The sequence below is a fragment of the Elgaria multicarinata genome, chromosome 10 (assembly GCF_023053635.1).
Source record: "Elgaria multicarinata webbii isolate HBS135686 ecotype San Diego chromosome 10, rElgMul1.1.pri, whole genome shotgun sequence".
In the NCBI taxonomy this organism is placed as follows: domain Eukaryota; kingdom Metazoa; phylum Chordata; class Lepidosauria; order Squamata; family Anguidae; genus Elgaria; species Elgaria multicarinata.
Window position 1 is genome coordinate 77,888,157 of NC_086180.1, and position 19,210 is coordinate 77,907,366.

Genomic DNA, 19,210 nt, shown 5'->3' on the forward strand with positions numbered 1-19,210 from the left:
CAATGGTCGGTGATAATGGGAGTTGTAGTCCCAACATGTTCCCCACTCCTGTAAAAGCAGTGTCGCCATGGGCGCCTACGATGGTTATGATGATGGTGATCCCTTTCTTCTGGGCTAACCAAATCTTAATTTGACATGCAGAAGTGTGGTTCAGTTCCTCATGAAGCTGGGTGATAAATATAGACGTGGGACTCAGGAACCGACCGACAGACTTCGGATTCCTACCTAACAAACTCCCCAATTTTCGGAAGTACCAGGGTGCGGTTAAAAAGGGCCGCAGAACACGCGGGCAATTCTGGGCCTCCTCTTCCCCGCCCTTCTTACGCATTTTGCCGGAAGGGAGGTGGAGCAAGGGAGGGGGCTGTTCCACTCCAATAAAGGCTTTTGACGCACAGCTAGAATAGATGCCGGGCAACAGTAGCTAACATCTGGACGCTTGGGTTCTGGCTTGGCGCCCAGAAGACAAATCTCTTTGGACTACCCTTTCTCACTGCGAACGAAGCAGGTAGACAAAGCAAAAGGCTTTCTCCGTCCTCTTCAGTGCCGTGCGCTTTAATCCCGCCTGTGGGCGCTGCCTCCTCACGTACCTCCCTCATCAGAAGTAAGCCCCATTGAGTTCGATGAGACTTACGCCAAGATAAGGGAGTATAGGATTGCAGCATTACAGCACAGCCCTGCACTTGCTACTCAGAAGTTTGCAACTAGATGCTCACTTTCTGGGTGTGAGTCCCACTGAGCGCAAAGGAGCTTACTTCTGGGGAGGTAGCTATCGGATTGTGCTGTTAAATCAGTTTCACTTCCGTTTTCTCTGCTGCATTCTGCACCACTACTGCTTCTGCAGTTTTTCTTCCCATCGTTTTGAGTTTGAAACTGACAAAAATGTGAATTCTGCTTTTTGGAATTATTTATTTATTTATTTATTTATTTATTTATTTATTTATGCTGCTTTAGCCTTGCCATATTCTTTTTCTTTAATTCACTGACAGTGCAATCAGTGAGATAGATAGATATTGCAATCACTGCTATTTTTTTTAGGTCTAATCCACACCAAGCAGGATATAGCACTATGAAAGCTGCATGACAGCGGTATATGGTATGTATCAATGGGCCCCAACAGTTGTCAGTGCACTTCAATATCACTGTAAAGCAGTAGGGCTTTTTTTGGTGGGGTTGTCTAATCATGCATGGGGTTGCACCCTATTCAGGACAATCCTCTCTATACCTACTCAGAAGTAGGTCTCATTGAATTCAATTGGGCTTTCTCTCATGTAAGCAGATATAGGATTGCAGTTTAACAGAGCAATCCCATGCATGTCTATTCAGAAGTAAGCCCCACTGAGTTCAGTGAGGTTTACTCCCAGGTAGCAGGATGTAGAATTGCAGCCAAGGGTGCAATCCTCTGCATATTTAGAAAGGGGGAAAATTTAGACTTTTTTCTGTCTAAGAATGCATAGGATTGTGCCCTAAATGTGTTTAGGAGTGTAGCCTTAGGCTGCAATCTTATATGCAATTGCTTGGGACTCAGGCCCATTAAACTCAAGGAAACATACTTCTGAGTAGATAGACATAGGATAGCAGTGTCCAATTGCTTACTTTTAATGTATGTCTGCATCTATAATGGCTAGCTCACTGTTACTCTGTTTTACTCTGTTTGTGTTAACTTTAACATTAATTAGATAGATATGTAAAAAGCATTATTGCTAAAATGTTATAAAGAAAAGAGCCAATGGGTGCTTCCATGTGAGGCTTTTATGCATTGACCATTCATTCATGGAATTTTGCAGATGGTCTAGAGATGATGTTGTCTTACATTTTTAACCCTCCTATGCTTTTCCACCACTACTTCTGTCTTTTTATCTGACCAGGAAAGAAAATCTGTTAAGGAGGGAAAGACAGAATAGCTACATGATACCTTTTGATTAGTAGTGCTAGGAGCCCTCCATTCTGGAAGTACCATTGTGGCATAGTAGTTAAGAGTGTTGGACTATAACCCAAGAGATGCAGGTTCAAATCTCTGCTCAGCTCTGAAGCCCACTGAGTGACCTTGGACCAGTTATTTTCACATAGGATTAATAAGAGGATAAAAGCTGATGAAAACAACATATACTACCTTGAACTCTTTGGAGGGAAGGAAGGAGACATATCACAGAGTTGCTATAGTGGTTAGAATGTCAGATTAGGTCTGGGGAGACCTGATTCGACTAGGAAGTTAACTGGGTGGCCTTGGGTAGAGTGACCATATGAAGAGGAGGACAGGACTCCTGTATCTTTAACAGTTGCATAGAAAAGAGAATTTTAGCAGGTGTCATTTGTATATATGGAGAATATATATATTCTCCATATATACAAAAATTCCTTAGGGAAGAAACTTTTAAATAACTTTAGATTTCTAGGGATTTGTCATGCCACATTAAGTAAATAATCTGGTATGGTTTTGACAATCACAAGAGTGAGGAAATTGCCGGACACCCTTGTGTGTTTGGATCAGGTCTGTAAGAGTAAGGCCATAGCTAGACCTAAGGTTTATCCCTGGATCATCCAGGGGTCAAACTTGTTCATCTAGGTGATACACAGGGGATCCAGTGCTCAGGCAGGGGTAAACCCTGGATGATCCCAGGATAAACCTTAGGTCTAGCTATGGCCTAAGACTTGATCCTGTTCTGACCTTCATAGCTGTTTAATTAAAAAAAGAGTCTCAAAACTATATTTTTATTTAACTTTTTGGTCCAAAGACAGTTCTATTAATTGAATCAAAGGCTGCAATAAAGAGTTGTCCACTTTTTGCTGAGTACTTATCAGCTGATGTAAGATTAACAATTATCCATGGTAGATCTTCCTTTCCTAAAACCAGCCTGCTCTTCAACTAATATGGGATTTTCCTCTGCCCAGTCTTCTAGTTTTGATGAAAGAAATTTAGCATAGATTTTGGCTACCATATCAATCAGACTAATTGGTCTGTAGTTTCTTGTATCCTGCCAATTACCTTTCTTAAATATCGGCACAATTATGTTGAGATTTCAGCCTTTTGGTATATGCCCAGTGTTATTTATATGGGTGAATAGATCTGCTAACAGTGAAGTCCACCAGTTTAAATTGTTCTTTAATAGACCAGTCTTCTCCTGGTGCCTTATTATTTTTCACTGTTTGTATAAGGGCTTTAATCTCTGATATAGAAACGGGGGGCCATAAAATGATAGATTATTTTCTACATCAGAGGTCAACCCACAAGTTGTTGCTCTTTCCTCTTTAAATAAATTTAAATAAAGGTTTCCCCGCGTTGCAGCTGGCATGTGAATATCAAGTGAGAATTTTACTTCTCTATGTCTTCCAGAAACTAAATGCTAGAAATAAGCTGAATTTGTGCTTGTTGCTGCCAATTCAAGGTCGGCTCAGGATTCGATCCCACGAGAGGTTCCTTTCCTTTTCTTCTCTTAACTGCAGCTAATTTTTTGGTCTTCAGGGTGATGAGACACTTTGTTCTCTGTGTCTGTCTTTTCAGTTTCCTTCTCAGTGCTGTGCATTCTTTATCAAACTATAAAGTCTTCATACGCCTTGTATCATTTGAACGTATATCAGTGGTTAAGAAAGATTTCAGATTTATAATCCTTGGAAAAATAAAATACTGACATCCAAAGAGTAATTTATAAAGGAACTCCCAGCCTCTGTGACTTTATACTTAATACCTCAGGCCCACACAGCTTCACAGATCTCTCTTGAGGTTTTCCCAGAACTGTCTTCCCCCTCCTATCAAAAGCCTTATCTCTTTGTGCTTCTCTTTCTCTTCTGTCTAAATTTATTAAACTTTCCAGATTTCCTCCTCCCATTCTTTCCTCTGTTATAACTCCAAATGGATGTATAATAAGGAATAAACAAACAAATATTGAGAAGGCTGATAGCCACCAATGATTATGAAGGAAAAAGAGGGGGAGGGTGGAAACAGTCCTCATGCCACTTTTAAAAAACATTGTCGAAAGAAGATAACAGGCAAAGGAAATATATGCAAGTTCTAAAAATATATTCTTCTTAGCCAGAGCACCAATAGTTAATTAACAGCATCTGTGGAGCTCCTAACAAATACACCTTATCATGGCGCCATCTTTTCTCCTTCACCAACACTGGTGAGACTAACTAGATAAATGAAAGCGTTCTAGCTTCAGTTGAAAACTTGTTAGCAGTGTTATTAATTATGATTTGTTTTCTTTGCTAACATATCTGATAAATGCTTTGGAAAGAGACATGAACAACCCCCTTCCCACCCCAAATCACAGAATCTCATTGTAATGAGAATCAATTTAAGATATATTTTTTTAAAAAAATCTTTATACTTATGGTTGTCTTCAACTGAAATAAATTTGAAGAAAGGATGCTCAACATCTAAGAATAATTGGTGTTAACATTTGTTTAGAATTCCTTAAATTGATTGTATTAATATTCTAATGCATATTCTTTTCACAGGACTGAAATGAAAGTCACCAATAGTCACCAATTTAAACAACCTACATGCACGATGGCAGAGAGAAGAAGCTCAATCACCAACAATTTCCTTAGTGCCTTCATCTTGACAATAACCTTCTGGACGAATATCCAGTCCTCTATGGAACATGGATTGACTACAGATTATTCTGGCAGATACTTAGTTGCCATTCCTAATAACATACCAGCACACAGAACAGTGTTGGATTTGTCACATAACAATATTTCTGAACTACAGATTTCTGATTTTAGGTCACTTTCCAAACTACAGACACTACTTCTGTCTTATAACCTCATTAGAGTGCTTAACCTCAGTGTTTTCCAGTACAATAAAGACTTACAACATCTAGATGTATCCCACAACAACTTGCAGACTCTTTCTTGTTATCCTATTTCAAGTCTCAGGCATCTAGACCTCTCTTACAATAACTACGCAGCCATGCTGTTATGCACCAAGTTTGGGAAAATGTTGAATCTGGAATATCTTGGCCTCAGCATTAGAAGAATGCAGAAATCCGATTTTAGTGTTCTTGCTCATTTACAACTGGATACTCTATTCTTGGGCTTAGAAGACCTCTCTGAATATAGTTCTGGAAATCTTCCAGTATTCAATGCAAAGAGCCTTCAGATTGCACTTCCTCAAAACACTGATTTGCATGTGCTGTTGGATCTAGAGCTCAGTGCAACAAAAAGATTACAGCTTTCAAAAATCCAGGAGAAACACATCAATGACTTAAGAACATTCCTGTCAAACCTTAACAAACATTCCACATTACGAAACCTAACACTGAACAATATGCAGTGCAACTGGGATGGCTTCATTGACATTCTTCAGAGTGTGTGGGAATCAACTACTGAATATTTTGTTATTTCTAACGTACCACCATTGGAAGTTCCTAACACAATGCATTTTAATCAAACTGCAACTTCAATCAAGGCTTTGGCAATTAAGCAGATTCCATTTACTACTTTTCTTTCTGCCCCAACAAATATGTATGAAATGTTTGCCAATATGAACATTGCAGCCTTGACCATTTCTGATGCAGGTTTAATACACATGCTATGTCCTTCCAAATTCAGTAATTTCACTTACTTATGTTTTTCAAATAATAGCTTAACAGACACTGTTTTTAAAAAGTGCAACAATTTAACTCTCCTAGAAACACTTATTTTACAAAGTAATCAGTTTAAAGACCTTACTGAAGTGAGTTTAATGACAACTCTCATGAACTCTCTGAAATATTTGGATATGAGCAAGAATTTATTATGGTACAATGGGAATAAGTGTGAATGGGGAGAGAATGTAGTTAAACTGAACTTGTCATCTAATGTGTTGTCTGAGTCGGTCTTTAGATGTTTGCCAGTCAATATTCAAATGTTGGATTTACAAGACAACCAAATTTCAAGTGTTCCTATGGAGATCATTGAGCTGAACTATTTAGAAGAGCTAAATTTGGCTTCTAATAAGCTAACTGCATTGCCTGGCTGTGGTCATTTTAGAGGTCTCAAACTACTGAACATAGAAAATAATTCAGTTCTCTCTCAGTCTTCGGAGTTTTTCCAAAGCTGTCAGAATATCAACATCTTGAAAGGAGGACACAATCCATTCATGTGCTCCTGTGAATTAAGACGGTTCATTAATCTTGAAAAACAAGGATCTATAGAGTTGATAGGTTGGCCTGACTTTTATGTGTGTGAATACCCACACCACTTAAAGGGAACCCTTTTAAGAGATTTTCACGTATCTGAACTTGTTTGCAATGTGAAGCTTTTGATTACTGTAGTTCTAATTATTACAGTGGTCTTCTTGCTTGCTGTGTCCTTTGTCTGCATTTATTTTGACATTCCATGGTATTTGAAGACAATGTGGCACTGGAGTCAAGCAAAGCACAGGATTTGGAAGAGCAAGCCTGAAGACATGCTTGACAGCATACAATTCCATGCTTTTATCTCCTACAGTGAGCATGATTCTGATTGGGTGAAAAATGTCCTAATTCCAAATTTGGAGAAAGAGGACACATCCATACGTATCTGCCAGCATGAGAGAAACTTCATTGCAGGCAAGAGCATTGTAGAGAATATAATTGACTGTATTGAGAAAAGTTACAAGTCCATCTTTGTGTTGTCTCCTAATTTTGTGCAGAGTGACTGGTGTCATTACGAGCTCTATTTTGCCCATCACAAGTTGTTCAGTGGAAATGCTGACAGTTTAATCCTGATTTTATTAGAACCAATCCCATCGTATGTAATTCCTTCCAGGTACCACAAACTAAAAGCTCTCATGGCAAAGCGAACGTACTTGGAGTGGCCAAAAGAGAAAAGCAAGCATGGACTTTTTTGGGCTAATCTTAGGGCAGCCATTCAGATTGAGCTCCCCCTCTCTGATGAAATTAATGAATTGTAGATAAATTAGTTTTTGTTATCTGGTTTATGACATGAAACAAAAATGCAAAAGAAAGATTTCTTAAATGTGGATACAAATAATAAAAAAACCAATGGCCCCTAAGATTGGTTATATACACAAGAACAAAAGTGTATGCATGTATACACTAAAATAGAAGCCATTTACTTCCATAAATGTATATGGTGTACATGCAGACAACGACACAAAGTCGCTGTTTAACAATGTATAAAGTACTTCTTAACAATACAGTTGGGTGTAATACTAACTAAACATAGATTATACACAACATGTTTCTACGCAACAACATTACACAGTGGGTCATCTAAAATGACACATTATATGAACAGTATAGAATGTAGTAAAATGAAAATTCTGGTTTGTGGTTTCATTTCTGTATTTCTTCAAAATGAGAATGGATTGTTTCATTTTCTTTATCAACTAGTGTAAAGCCCACATCGTAATGAGCGCTAGCAATCTGAGGGCGAAAGATATTGTCCCTTAATTCCCTCTATGTCAGTCATCTAGAAGCTGTATAGTGGTTCTTTTTCTTCAATGCAACTGAGGACTTTTGACCAACACTTCCTCACGCATATGACATTCACTATTTCGCCTTCAGCCTCAAGCCCACCTCTTCTCCATTTTAAAACCCAGCTTTTCTTAGGGCTATTTCTTTTCTTCTGCCGTCACTGCCTCAGAGCGTTCGCTGCCACTTTGAGACTGGGTTTGACTTGCGAAGCCCAAGGCTCTCCCTCTGTCCTTGCCTTTGTGTTTTTGAACTTTCACAATTTTCTGTGCATCTACACTGTTCAAGCTTCAGTTTAAAACAAAAAATGAGCAAACTTGGTCAGGTAGATCTCAAGTAATAAGCTTTACTCAACTGGATTTTTATATAAGATTGTGGACAGCAGACAAATTTGTCCTTCACAATATCATGGTCTATTTTAAAACAAACATGAAGGCAAAAAATGATAACTTGCTTCAGTAACCTGAAGCAAAAGAAAGGTAAGTATGCTGTTCTCCTTTTCATATGGTCACCCTACTTAATAGCATCTGGGCTAAGCTCCCCCTCAAAAAAACTGGCAGGATACAAATAGCAGTTTTCAGGGAGCTGCCAGCATTTTCCCAGTACCTGAGAGAGTACACAGGTCCTCCCAGGTACAGCAGGAGTTGACCTATCAATTTCTTAATTCCCTGAGACTCCTTTCTCAAGTGAAGCTACAGGAAATTTAAAGTGGTGGTGTTCACCCTTGAAGCCATGCTCTGTGGCACTATGGAATGGCTCCTTGATCTTTTGCAGTGGGGACCTCTGGCTAAAAGAACAGTGTTGGTGAGTGGGGAGATAGTTTCAGTCTCCATTGAAAGACCTGAGCTATAGTTCCATTTTTAACAATTCCTTTTCCATCATCAGAATTGATCCCACAGAAGAGCTGGGGGACTGAGAAGTCATGTCAGGTAGGGATTCTACAACTGCCCCAGAACCCAGATGACCTCTGGTTAGAGGAGAGAACTCAAGGGAAAACAGCAAGGAGGCCTCAGAACAACAACAGGCCAGAGCAGGTCAGGTGGTACTCCACAAACGGTTTTGGGTCTGCCTTCCTCTTTAGAGTTCTGACTGAAACCTGGAACAGATTCACCACCCACAGACATTAGAGCCACCAGCCTCCACTGCATCTGAGAAACTTGGACAGTGGATCTCATACCATTGGTGGGACGCAGGAGTAGTCTTGGTGGGATGTGGGGTTTTCATAACAATTACTAAGAATTCCCTCCCCCTCAATTCCCATATCCAACAGCAAGTGTGATGTGCCATCTCCTACTGTTACTGCCTGCCATGAATTTTCTGTGATGTTTCCAAATACTATTCAACTACTGGTGGAATTGTTATTTTTGTCTGTATTTTAGTCATGGCAATAAAAAATATTCTTAATAATACTAACAGAATTTTTAATATATAAGCTCTGTGTTTTAGAATTATAGCGGTAAAGTTTATAATCAACAGTATTATTACCATTTTCAACTACTAGTGGAATTATTATTTTTGTTTGTGTTTTAAAGCCATAGCAATAAAATTTACTCCCAACAATACTGCTGCAATTTTTATGTTCTTAAAACTTACCATAAATGATAAATATAATAGAATGCATGTAAATATTTCCCCCTTTTCCTTTTTTTTTAATTTTTTTTTTGGCTTTTTCTATTATGGTGGAACCCATGAGAGAGTGATTGGTAGGACATAAAATATCAATGGCTGTGAACTACTGAACTAGGGGATTCTGCTCTTGCTGCTTCATGTGTCTGTTACATACGGGCCTGGTTCAGACAACATGCTAAACCATTAAGGTTAATGCATTCCCTTAACCATTTTGTGGTTAAGCAGCATGGTTTAGTGTGTTATCTGAACCAGGACACTGCCTTTGCTCGCCTCTGACTTACTCACTGCTCTTATCTTGACAGGAGCCAGCATTGACCTAGGGACTGTCTAAATGTTGTTTTTGCCCCACAGTGGCTCCAAATTGGCGCTGTGTTGTTTATATGACACAGCTGCCAATTCAGAGCCACTGCGGGGCAAAGAGGTGAAGATGTATATGAAAGAAGTCGGGGATCTACCCCGACTTTTCCTGTGAAAGTGAGGATAGCACAGTTCTCCTGCCATCTGTCCTCGTTCCAGCACTATGCTGGGGGCATTCCTGGGTGGAAGGCAACCTTGGATTTGTTGCCAGAACCTGGGGGAGGGGCACGCCCGGTGAGCCTAATGGCCACTGGAAAGCCCATGGTGCCTCCATCCATCAAGATTGCTCACCCACACCCCACAGAAGCGATACCATGGGGTTTGGCGGCAGAGCAGCACCAACTCAGTGCTGTGAAGGCAGTCCCCTAGAAGCCCACAGGGGGTTCTAAGTCCATTCTGCTTCTGGTGTATTCAGGGACAGTGATACTGATGTTCCCAGGCAAATAATCCCAGTTCAGGGTCATCATGAGGTAGGTTGGGCTGAGAAACAATGTGGTATAGTGGTTAGAGTGCTGGGCATTGACTTGGGAGATCTAGATTCTTGTCCTGACTTGGCTATGAAGCTCCCCTGGTGAATTTGGGCCAGTCACTGTCTCTCTGCCTAACAGAGTGTTTGTGAGGATGAGATGGAGAAGAGGAGGATTATGTAAACTGCCTTGGGTTTCTTGTTAGGAAAAAGTTGGGATATACATGTTGTTGTAGAAATAATAATAATAATAATAACGTGCCCAAAATGTCTCACACAAAAAGTCTCGCACTACAGAATTTTCTCCATTTATTGGATGGGTGGGTGGGGGTCAGAGGTAGCTGCTTTCCCTCGCCAATGATGAGCCCTACAATGTGAGAAATTGTTGGCAAATATCTCCTCCTTTCAGAGAAATTTTGTGAAATTGTCCCAATTTTTCTGCCCCAAAATAGGGTGGAGAATTTTGAGAGGCAATTTGTGCACAGTCCTAATTTGCATCGAAGTCAAAGCAGATGAGAAAGAGCAGCAACCGTCTATCAGTGTTCCGCTTTTCAAAGTTCTTTCCGTTGCCTTGCTGGACTAAAGTGCCTCTCAAGCAGAAATAGTAGAAACGGCGGCGAGAGCGGTTTGCAGAAAAGGGAAGAAGTGAAGATGTTGTGATGCCAAAGAAACAGGAACTACAGTCAAGTGTTGCAGGGCGGGGCGCTGGGAGGGTGTGTTTTATGCGGCCCAGAGTGGAAAAAGGGCTGAAGAAGTGCTGTTTCGGTTTATTTCTTCTTTTCATCTCAGAAGAGCTCGTAACTTTTCACAAACTCTGCCGGTGAAGGTTGTGGCCTCTTTAAGCCTGCGCGTTTCCTCCTGCGGCTAAACACAGAAGAGGCTGGCGCTTCCTTCGCGGCGAAGCAGGTAAAAAAAGGAAAAAGCGGGAAACTGGCAGACACTCCATCGTTGTTAACTTTCTATCTGCGGGCTCCTTGTGGCTTTTCTTCTTTCTCCCGCCCCCACCTTCTAATTAACTATGGCGTTTGAATAACTTTCTACGTAATTTGGCAGTTAGAGCGCAATCCTATCCATGGTGAGACGGATAAAAGTCCTACATCTCACAGCATTTCCCAGCCAGCATGCACAAGATTGTTCCTTTAGGATACCTTGAAGGGTACGAATTCTCCTCAGTCTTTCCAACCACTTCTCAAGAGTTGCGCGCTTTGTCAAAACAGCCCCTGCTTAAAAAGTGGCAACAGCACCATTATGGAGCCCTTTTATCGATGTGGTCTTTATTTCCTACATTTATATTCTGGTGGCCCTCCCTTTTCTGTCACAATTTGTAGCATGCCTGTCAAAAATAAACTCAGCATAAATAGACTAAAAACCTGCATTAACAAAAAGTGGACTGAAATGAAAAGGTCTTAAGGGTCCATCTAAAAACTGACAATTGGCATTATCTGAATAGGATTACTCCAAATTGTATTCCTGGTTGATGAGAAATGAGGATGAAATGCAACAGAAGATAATCCCCTTATGTATTTTTTTTTTAATGTTGGGAGGATAAAACTAGCACCTTGAATTATAACCTGAAACATTACAGGCAGGACTGTGTGATTGTTGCAATTTTATAGGAATATACAAACACAGCACAATAGTAGATACAGAATTCAAATCCCTGAGTATCTTAGCTTTCATTTAAAATAAATGAGTAAATGAATGAATAAGGGTGCAAACTTAAGCATGTTTAGACAGGAAAAAAGTCCCAAACTGCTGGAAGTTGTAGGATGTTTTTCTGTCTAAACATGGATAGGATTACACCCTAAATTAACTTTGTAGTACTTATGGATGCAGATATATTCTTGAAAGTATGTGGACAATGCCTGTTGAAATCTCAGAAGCCAGAAAGGTAATAGCATTTTAAGGGGAGGGGACTTAGTTCTCTGCATAGCTTCTTGCCTCTCGACATGACTAGGAAACCTAGAATAAATTACACAGGATTGTAACAGTTGTAGAACAAAGTATGCAGTATAAGAAAAAAGAATTCCATATAACTTTTATTAGTGCAGAATTTGAATTGTCATGATGCAGGAGTGTTTTTTTCTTCTTCTCTTCAGCACATAATATTCACAGCTCATGTTATAGGAAAAGCAGAACAGATATGGGTGTAATGCCGTCCCATTACCCATAGCTGGGTGGTAAGTAGCACACTCTTGCTTCACTATTGAAAGCTTTAAATATTTTTCCAAATCCCTAGATAGAGTGCATTACACTAATGATTTCTTGGAGTTAAGATCTACTCTAGATGGACATGGGAGAAGGGATCTAGAAGACCTAGTTTGTATTGCTCCGCACTCCACAGTTCCTGGAGCAGTGAGAAGTTCCACAGGTGCTGCTACTGGGGTTTGTAGTACCATCTTTGTTTACCACAAGTAGAGCATAAGTGGAGGCAGACAGCAGATATTTGTACCAGGGAGCAGATCTGTTATGCTGCACCAAATTATGAGAGAGGCCCTGCACCCTCCTTCAAGGTGCCTTTAGCTCTGCCTTTCCCCCTCTGTTCTAGACTGTATTGTTTCTTCACAAACACTGAACCTTCATTGTGTGAGAAGATGAAGTGTCATCTTCTGCAAGCTCTAACAATTTGCTTCCAGCATAGTTATGACCTATTAAACCAGCCTTCCCCAACCTGATGCCCTCCAGATGCATTGGACTAGAACTCCCAGCTTCCCCTTGTCAAACTCTTCTGGAGGGCATCTGGTTGGGGAAGGCTCTAGAAACCTAGCAAAAGAACAGATGGCCAGAAGTTGTAATGAGATGAATGAGGGCTAACAAACCAATAAAGCTGAGATACTGTTGGTTGATAATATAGTTGACCAAGGAATTGGGATTCAGCTTGTTCTAAATTGTGGCCAAACTTCTAAGGACCTGCGTGGGAGCACTATTAAAATCTGGCTTTACAGAAGGATGCTCAGGTATCCTCTTTGTTCCACACACTTTTTTTTAATCAGCCTTGGCTTACTTTGCCAGCCACACCTGTTCCTGGAAAATCTCTCCTCTCTCATCTCACACTATTGCCCCGCTCGTGCTCTTCGCTCCTCTGATGCCATGTTTCTCACCTGCCCAAGGGCCTCTACTTCCCTTGCTCGGCTTCGTCCATTTTCTTCTGCTGCCCCTTACGCCTGGAATGCTCTTCGAGAACATTTGAGAACTACGAGTTCAATCGCAGCTTTTAAAGCTCAACTAAAAACTTTTCTTTTTCCTAAAGCTTTTAAAACTTGATGTTGTGCGGACTTTATACTGTTAGTTTTACCCTACCCTGTGCCTGCTTACCCTACCCTGTGCCTGTTGGCATTCTCTTCCCCTCCTTATTGTTTTACTATGATTTTATTAGATTGTAAGCCTATGCGGCAGGGCCTTGCTATTTACTGTTTTACTCTGTACAGCACCATGTACATTGATGGTGCTATATAAATAAATAAATAAATAAATAATAATAATAATAATAATAATAATAATAATGTTAATGTTGCCAAGATGGCATGATGCCACTAAAACCACCATCCCTTTGGTTCTGTCCACATTGTTTCAGTAACAACCAGAGCTCTTTTGTTCAACACGTATATGCAATATAAATATATTTCAAATAGCTAGTAGTATGCACAGTAACAGGACCATCTTTTTACAAGAAAACCTTGTGTTTCATTGCCGTTACGGTTTGCAACAAGTTTTTTTTAAAAAAGTTCAAAACGAAGAAGTGTTGTCAGTGGCACTGATTTCCTGTAAGTGAGAGATTATTTTTAGCTCATGACAAAGTAGTAATACTTGTTCTGCATTCATTTGCTCATGATGTAACTTTGCAATCTCCTGTGAAAATACTGTAAGTATTGTCTGTATATTTTGTTCTTACTATCTTTTAAGTCTGACAGTAAAAACTTTCTGAAAATGCTGTTGGATTTTATTGGATTGTATCCAGCGTTAGTTGTACTTAGAACAGACCCATTGAAATGAATGGGACTTAGCTTTCTTTTTGGCATAACTGTTAAGATAGCCATATTTCTCTACTGTTGCTTTGAGAGGCATAAGGCAGGTGTTAAAATTGGTCTTTAGATATATGCAGAAGTACATGTTGATCAGTTGTGAAATAAGAATGTTTTGAATACATTTTGCCAAGAGCATATCTTTTGCATATAAACTTTAATAGTGAATATGACTAGTTGATTGTGAAAACACCACACATGCTTTTGCTCCCCTTGTGGCTGAACTGGACTAGGAACCTGGTTGTCAAACAGTTAGAAAGTGTAGATGCTCTGGTGTTGGTGTGATCTGTAACCTGATCATTATGTATAAAAAGCTGGCCCTGAGTACAAGCCAAATCTACATAACCTGCACTTCATTCCCATTTGAATACTTTTTTTCACCAACCCCTCTATTACTAGGCTTAATCAAGTGGGCACCATGTTTGAAGAGAGGATATTAGAAATTAATGGAGATTATGTAAGAGCTATTATTTACAAATACACCATTTGAATCTAGGGAACAGGCACAGAGCTTTATCACATCAGCATTATATTGTGCAATCACTGCAGATTGCGTGCAAAGGACTCCGAAGTTTTCCACCTTATAATCTGCTTTTATTGTGAAGTACTCTGAAGTTTTCCAGTTTGTAATCTGCTTTGACTGTGAAGCACTCCCATGCATCCTGCTTTAATTGTGCTTCAAGGCAAAAGACCCAAGCTAATTTGGTACTACTTTTCAAGCGAATCATTTGTTGCTTTCTGAGCGGCCACTGGGGTTGCAGGAGCAGGATTTGATATGTTTAAAGAAAAATTAAACAAATGCTTACACCTGCGTAAACTTTAAAGATAAAGACATCAAAATTGGCACCGTAATAGATATTAAGGAGAGCTTTAAGCATACCAAATTTGAATCAGATTGGGTCATCCGTTGATTTTTTATGATTTTTTTTTTTACATTTCCCCCCTTAAACCCTTTGCAAAGGATCTTAGGAGCGCTGCCGCCCGGGGTGTGATTTAGCAACAACAACAACACCAGCTTAGTGCTGTAGGGGATAATTCGAGGGAAACAGGTATGTGGGATGAAGCTATCATACAGAAATTGTGCCAATCTTTTCTGTGCCAATCTTGTACCAATCTTTTATGCAGCATCAGTTTCTCTCGAAGCAAACATGCCCCAACCAACTAACTGCAAAATACAAACAAACAAAACAAACACACACACACACACACACACACACACACACACACATCTCGATGTTGCTAGCTATGTTCCATATCAAAAGGTTTCTCGCCATCTCACCCTCTCTCCACAGCAGCATCAGTTTCCTGAGCACTTCTATCCCATGCTCAGACCACTTTGGTAGGTAAAGTGTGTCCAATAGGTTCTTATTTAAGCAAGTTCTAATCTGCCTTTTGTTCTGAATCAGTGCCAAATCTAGGTTGGCCAGATACCACGGAGGACTGGGCTCTCGCACCTTCAATAGGTGTGTAAAAGAAGGAATTTTAGCAGATGTAGCTTGCATGACATCTGCAGAAATTTCCTCTTCTACATAAGTATTAAAGGTGCATTAGCGCTATCCTCTTTTGCAGCTGGCCACTCTAGCCAAATCAAATCTGATGCTGGGAAATCCAAGACTGAATTAACTCCATTTTTAAAGAGGCAGAAGCAGGTGTATTTGTGGGACTTGGTCAGTGCTGAGAAAGGATTTTGAAAGATGAACGAACCTCTTACACAATTTCCCAAAATTAAATTGACCCCGAGGCATATATTTGGCCATGGGGTAACACATATTTGTACTTTATACTATAGGGTGCAGTGCATTAGAAAGAAGCAGATAATAAGGGGATCTTAAAGAATCACAAAAACAAAATATACAAAAACTGGCTCTAAATTCATTCCAGATTCATAGTGCTACATCGTTTTTCAACCACTGGGGGAGATGTCATATCAACACATGTGGCCATCATGAAATATTGGTGTGGAAAGAGAGGCTGGCTCTGGTGCTATACAGGATGATAAGTATAGGCTGGTATTTGTCAAAAGATAATGTTTTTATTTAAAAGTTCAGAAGGCTCAACGTTTCGGATCGTCAGATCCTTCATCAGGAACTACAATTAAAATATAATACAAATACCATATCAATATACTGAAATATACAAAACATCACCCATATTTTAGATAGGACACATGACATTTCTCAAAGATTTTATCTAATTGTGATTTCTATTAATGAATTCTTTTATGTTGTTGTTGTTGTTGTTGTTGTTATTATTATTATTATTTATATAGCACCATCAATGTACATGGTGCTGTACTGATTAAAACAATAAAATAGCAAAACCCTTCCATATAGGCTTACATTCTAATAAAATCATAATAAAACAATAAGAAGGGGAAGAGAATGCACCAAACAGACACAGGGTAGAGTATGAACAGTATAGCTTGATTCCTGTCTTGGGAACAAACAAGAAATATCTTAAGTATATTCTAAATAGAGAGTTAATTTTGCTAAGTGTCTTCTGTTGTTATTACTATAATATAGAATAAGGAAACTTAGAAGACTAACAGCTAATATTTCTACTAGTATGCTTACTATATTAATGTTAATTCTTTTTACAGAATTGTGGTCAATCCAGAAATACAAGAATTCCAATAAGCACATTAAAAGAATCCTAATATACTATGGCAGAAACAACAGGTTCATGCACCAGTAATTTCCTCTGTGTTTGCATCTTTACAACAACATTGTGGAATACCATCCATACTTCAGCGGAAAATGGGTTTAAGGCAAACTACTCAAAGAAAGTTCTAGATAGTGTTCCTAAGAATGTACAAGCAGAAACAACAGTGTTGGACTTGTCATATAACAGTATCTCTGAACTACAGATTTCTGATTTTCGTTCACTTTCCAAACTGCAGACACTAATTCTGTCTTATAACCTCATCAGAGAGCTTGACTTCAGTGTTTTCCAGTACAATAAAGTCTTAGAACATCTAGATGTATCCCACAACAACTTGCAAACTCTTTCTTGTCATCCTATTCCAAGTCTTAGGCATTTAGATCTCTCTTATAATAATTACACAGCTATACCATTATGTCCCAAGTTTGACAAAATGTTGAATCTGGAATATCTTGGCCTCAGCATTAGAAGAATGCAGAGATCGGATTTTGGTGTTCTTGCTCATTTACAGCTGGGTACTCTGTTCTTGGGCTTAGAAGATCTCTCTGAATATAACTTTGGAAATCCTCTAGTATTCAATGCAAGGAGTCTTTAAATTGCACTCCCTGAAAAGGCAAGATTCCACATTTTCTTGGATCTAAAAGTCAGTATTACAGAACGTTTAGAGCTTTCAAATATAGGACAACAGCAAGTCAATGACCTGATAACATTTTTGTCAAGACTTGAGAAAAATGGAAGATTGCTAAACCTAACATTGAGTAATGTACAACTCACATGGGAAAACTTATTTGATATGTTTTGGTATGTGTGGACCTCCACTATTGAATATTTCAATGTCTACTATGTAACCATTTTGGAAGTAAAATATTATAGGCCTTTTGACATTGATACATCACTAAAAGCCTTGGCAATTAAAAATGTTAAGTTGAGAGCATTGGATTTTAACCAGACCATCATATACACATTCTTTGCAAATATGAAGATTCCAGCCTTGACAATAATTGATACAGGTATAGTGAGCATGCTTTGCCCTTCAAATCGTAGTGGTTTTATCTACTTAAATTTTTCAAATAATTCATTGACTGACACACTTTTCAAAAAATGTGATAACTTGAACCTCCTAGAAACACTTATTTTACAACGGAATAGTCTTAAAGATCTTACCACACTGAGTTTAATGACAACTCCCATGAACTCTCTGAAATATTTGGATATGAGCAAGAATTTATTATGGTACAATGGGAATAAGTGTGAATGGGGAGAAAATCTAGTTAAACTGAACTTGTCATCTAATGCGTTGTCTGAGCTGGTCTTTAGATGTTTGCCAGTCAATATTCAAATGTTGGATTTACAAGACAACCAAATTTCAAGTGTTCCTATGGAGATCATTGAGCTGAACTATTTAGAAGAGCTAAATTTGGCTTCTAATAAGCTAACTGCATTGCCTGGCTGTGGTCATTTTAGAGGTCTCAAACTACTGAACATAGAACATAATTCAGTTCTCTCTCAGTCTTCGGAGTTTTTCCAAAGCTGTCAGAATATCAACATCTTGAAAGGAGGACACAATCCATTCACGTGCTCCTGTGAATTAAGACAGTTCATTAATCTTGAAAAACAAGGATCTATAGAGTTGATAGGTTGGCCTGACTTTTATGTGTGTGAATACCCGCACCACTTAAAGGGAACCCTTTTAAGAGATTTTCATGTATCTGAATTTGTTTGCAATGTGAAGCTTTTGATTACTGTAGTTCTAATCATTACAGTGGTTTTATTGGTTGCTGTCTCTTTCGTCTGCATTTATTTTGACATTCCATGGTATTTGAAGACAATGTGGCACTGGAGTCAAGCAAAGCACAGGATTTGGAAGAGCAAGCCTGAAGACATGCTTGACAGCATACAATTCCATGCTTTTATCTCCTACAGTGAGCGTGATTCTGATTGGGTGAAAAATGTCCTAATTCCAAATTTGGAGAAAGAGGACACATCCATACGTATCTGCCAGCATGAGAGGAACTTTGTTGCAGGCAAGAGCATTGTTGAGAATATAATTGACTGTATTGAGAAAAGTTACAAGTCCATCTTTGTGTTGTCTCCTAATTTTGTGCAGAGTGACTGGTGTCATTATGAGCTCTATTTTGCCCATCACAAGTTATTCAGTGAAAATGCTGACAGTTTAATCCTGATTTTATTAGAACCAATCCCATCGTATGTAATTCCTTCCAGGTACCACAAACTAAAAGCTCTCATGGCAAAGCGAACGTACTTGGAGTGGCCAAAAGAGAAAAGCAAGCATGGACTTTTCTGGACTAATCTTAGGGCAGCCATTCAGATTAGGCTTCCAAACAATGAAACTGAGATGAAGGCGTTGTAGATCAAAAGTCAGTTTTCATTGAGATTAATTTATATTCATATAAATCAGATAATGGATTTCATTGTATCAGTGAAGTACAACTATTATGGCTGAATAATGTAGCATCTATAGCAAAGATTTTTAAGTGCAAAGTGCTCACTATTGTTCAGGTATTTTCTAAATGCAGGAAGATTAAAAGAAGCTGAAAGACCTGTACATCAAATGGAAGCCATTGTATTCATGATGTAATTAATCAAGGTAATTCAAAACTACCTATGCTGCATAAGAATGTTTTTTAAATTACACTAGAAAACAAATATGGATG

At 39.0% G+C, this 19,210-nt stretch overlaps 2 protein-coding genes across 2 annotated transcripts; both read left to right on the forward strand.

Moving 5' to 3' along the window:
- Positions 1 to 4,461: 4,461 nt before the first annotated feature.
- LOC134404623 (toll-like receptor 1) lies at positions 4,462 to 6,877 on the forward strand. Its single transcript, XM_063135398.1, has one exon. The coding sequence runs from the start codon at positions 4,463 to 4,465 to the stop codon at positions 6,875 to 6,877; it is 2,415 nt and encodes an 804-aa protein (XP_062991468.1). The 5' UTR covers position 4,462.
- Positions 6,878 to 10,662: 3,785 nt separating this feature from the next.
- On the forward strand, positions 10,663 to 19,004 carry LOC134404545 (toll-like receptor 6). The gene is given in 3 exon segments (XM_063135269.1): positions 10,663 to 10,758; positions 11,952 to 12,032; positions 16,474 to 19,004. A coding segment is annotated over 1 exon segment (2,370 nt). The 5' UTR covers positions 10,663 to 10,758; positions 11,952 to 12,032; positions 16,474 to 16,536; the 3' UTR covers positions 18,907 to 19,004.
- Positions 19,005 to 19,210: the final 206 nt, after the last annotated feature.

Coding starts and splice junctions, on each gene's coding strand:
- LOC134404623 (XM_063135398.1), top strand. CDS start 4,463: ATGAAAGTCACCAATAGTCACCAATTTAAACAACCTACATGCACGATG.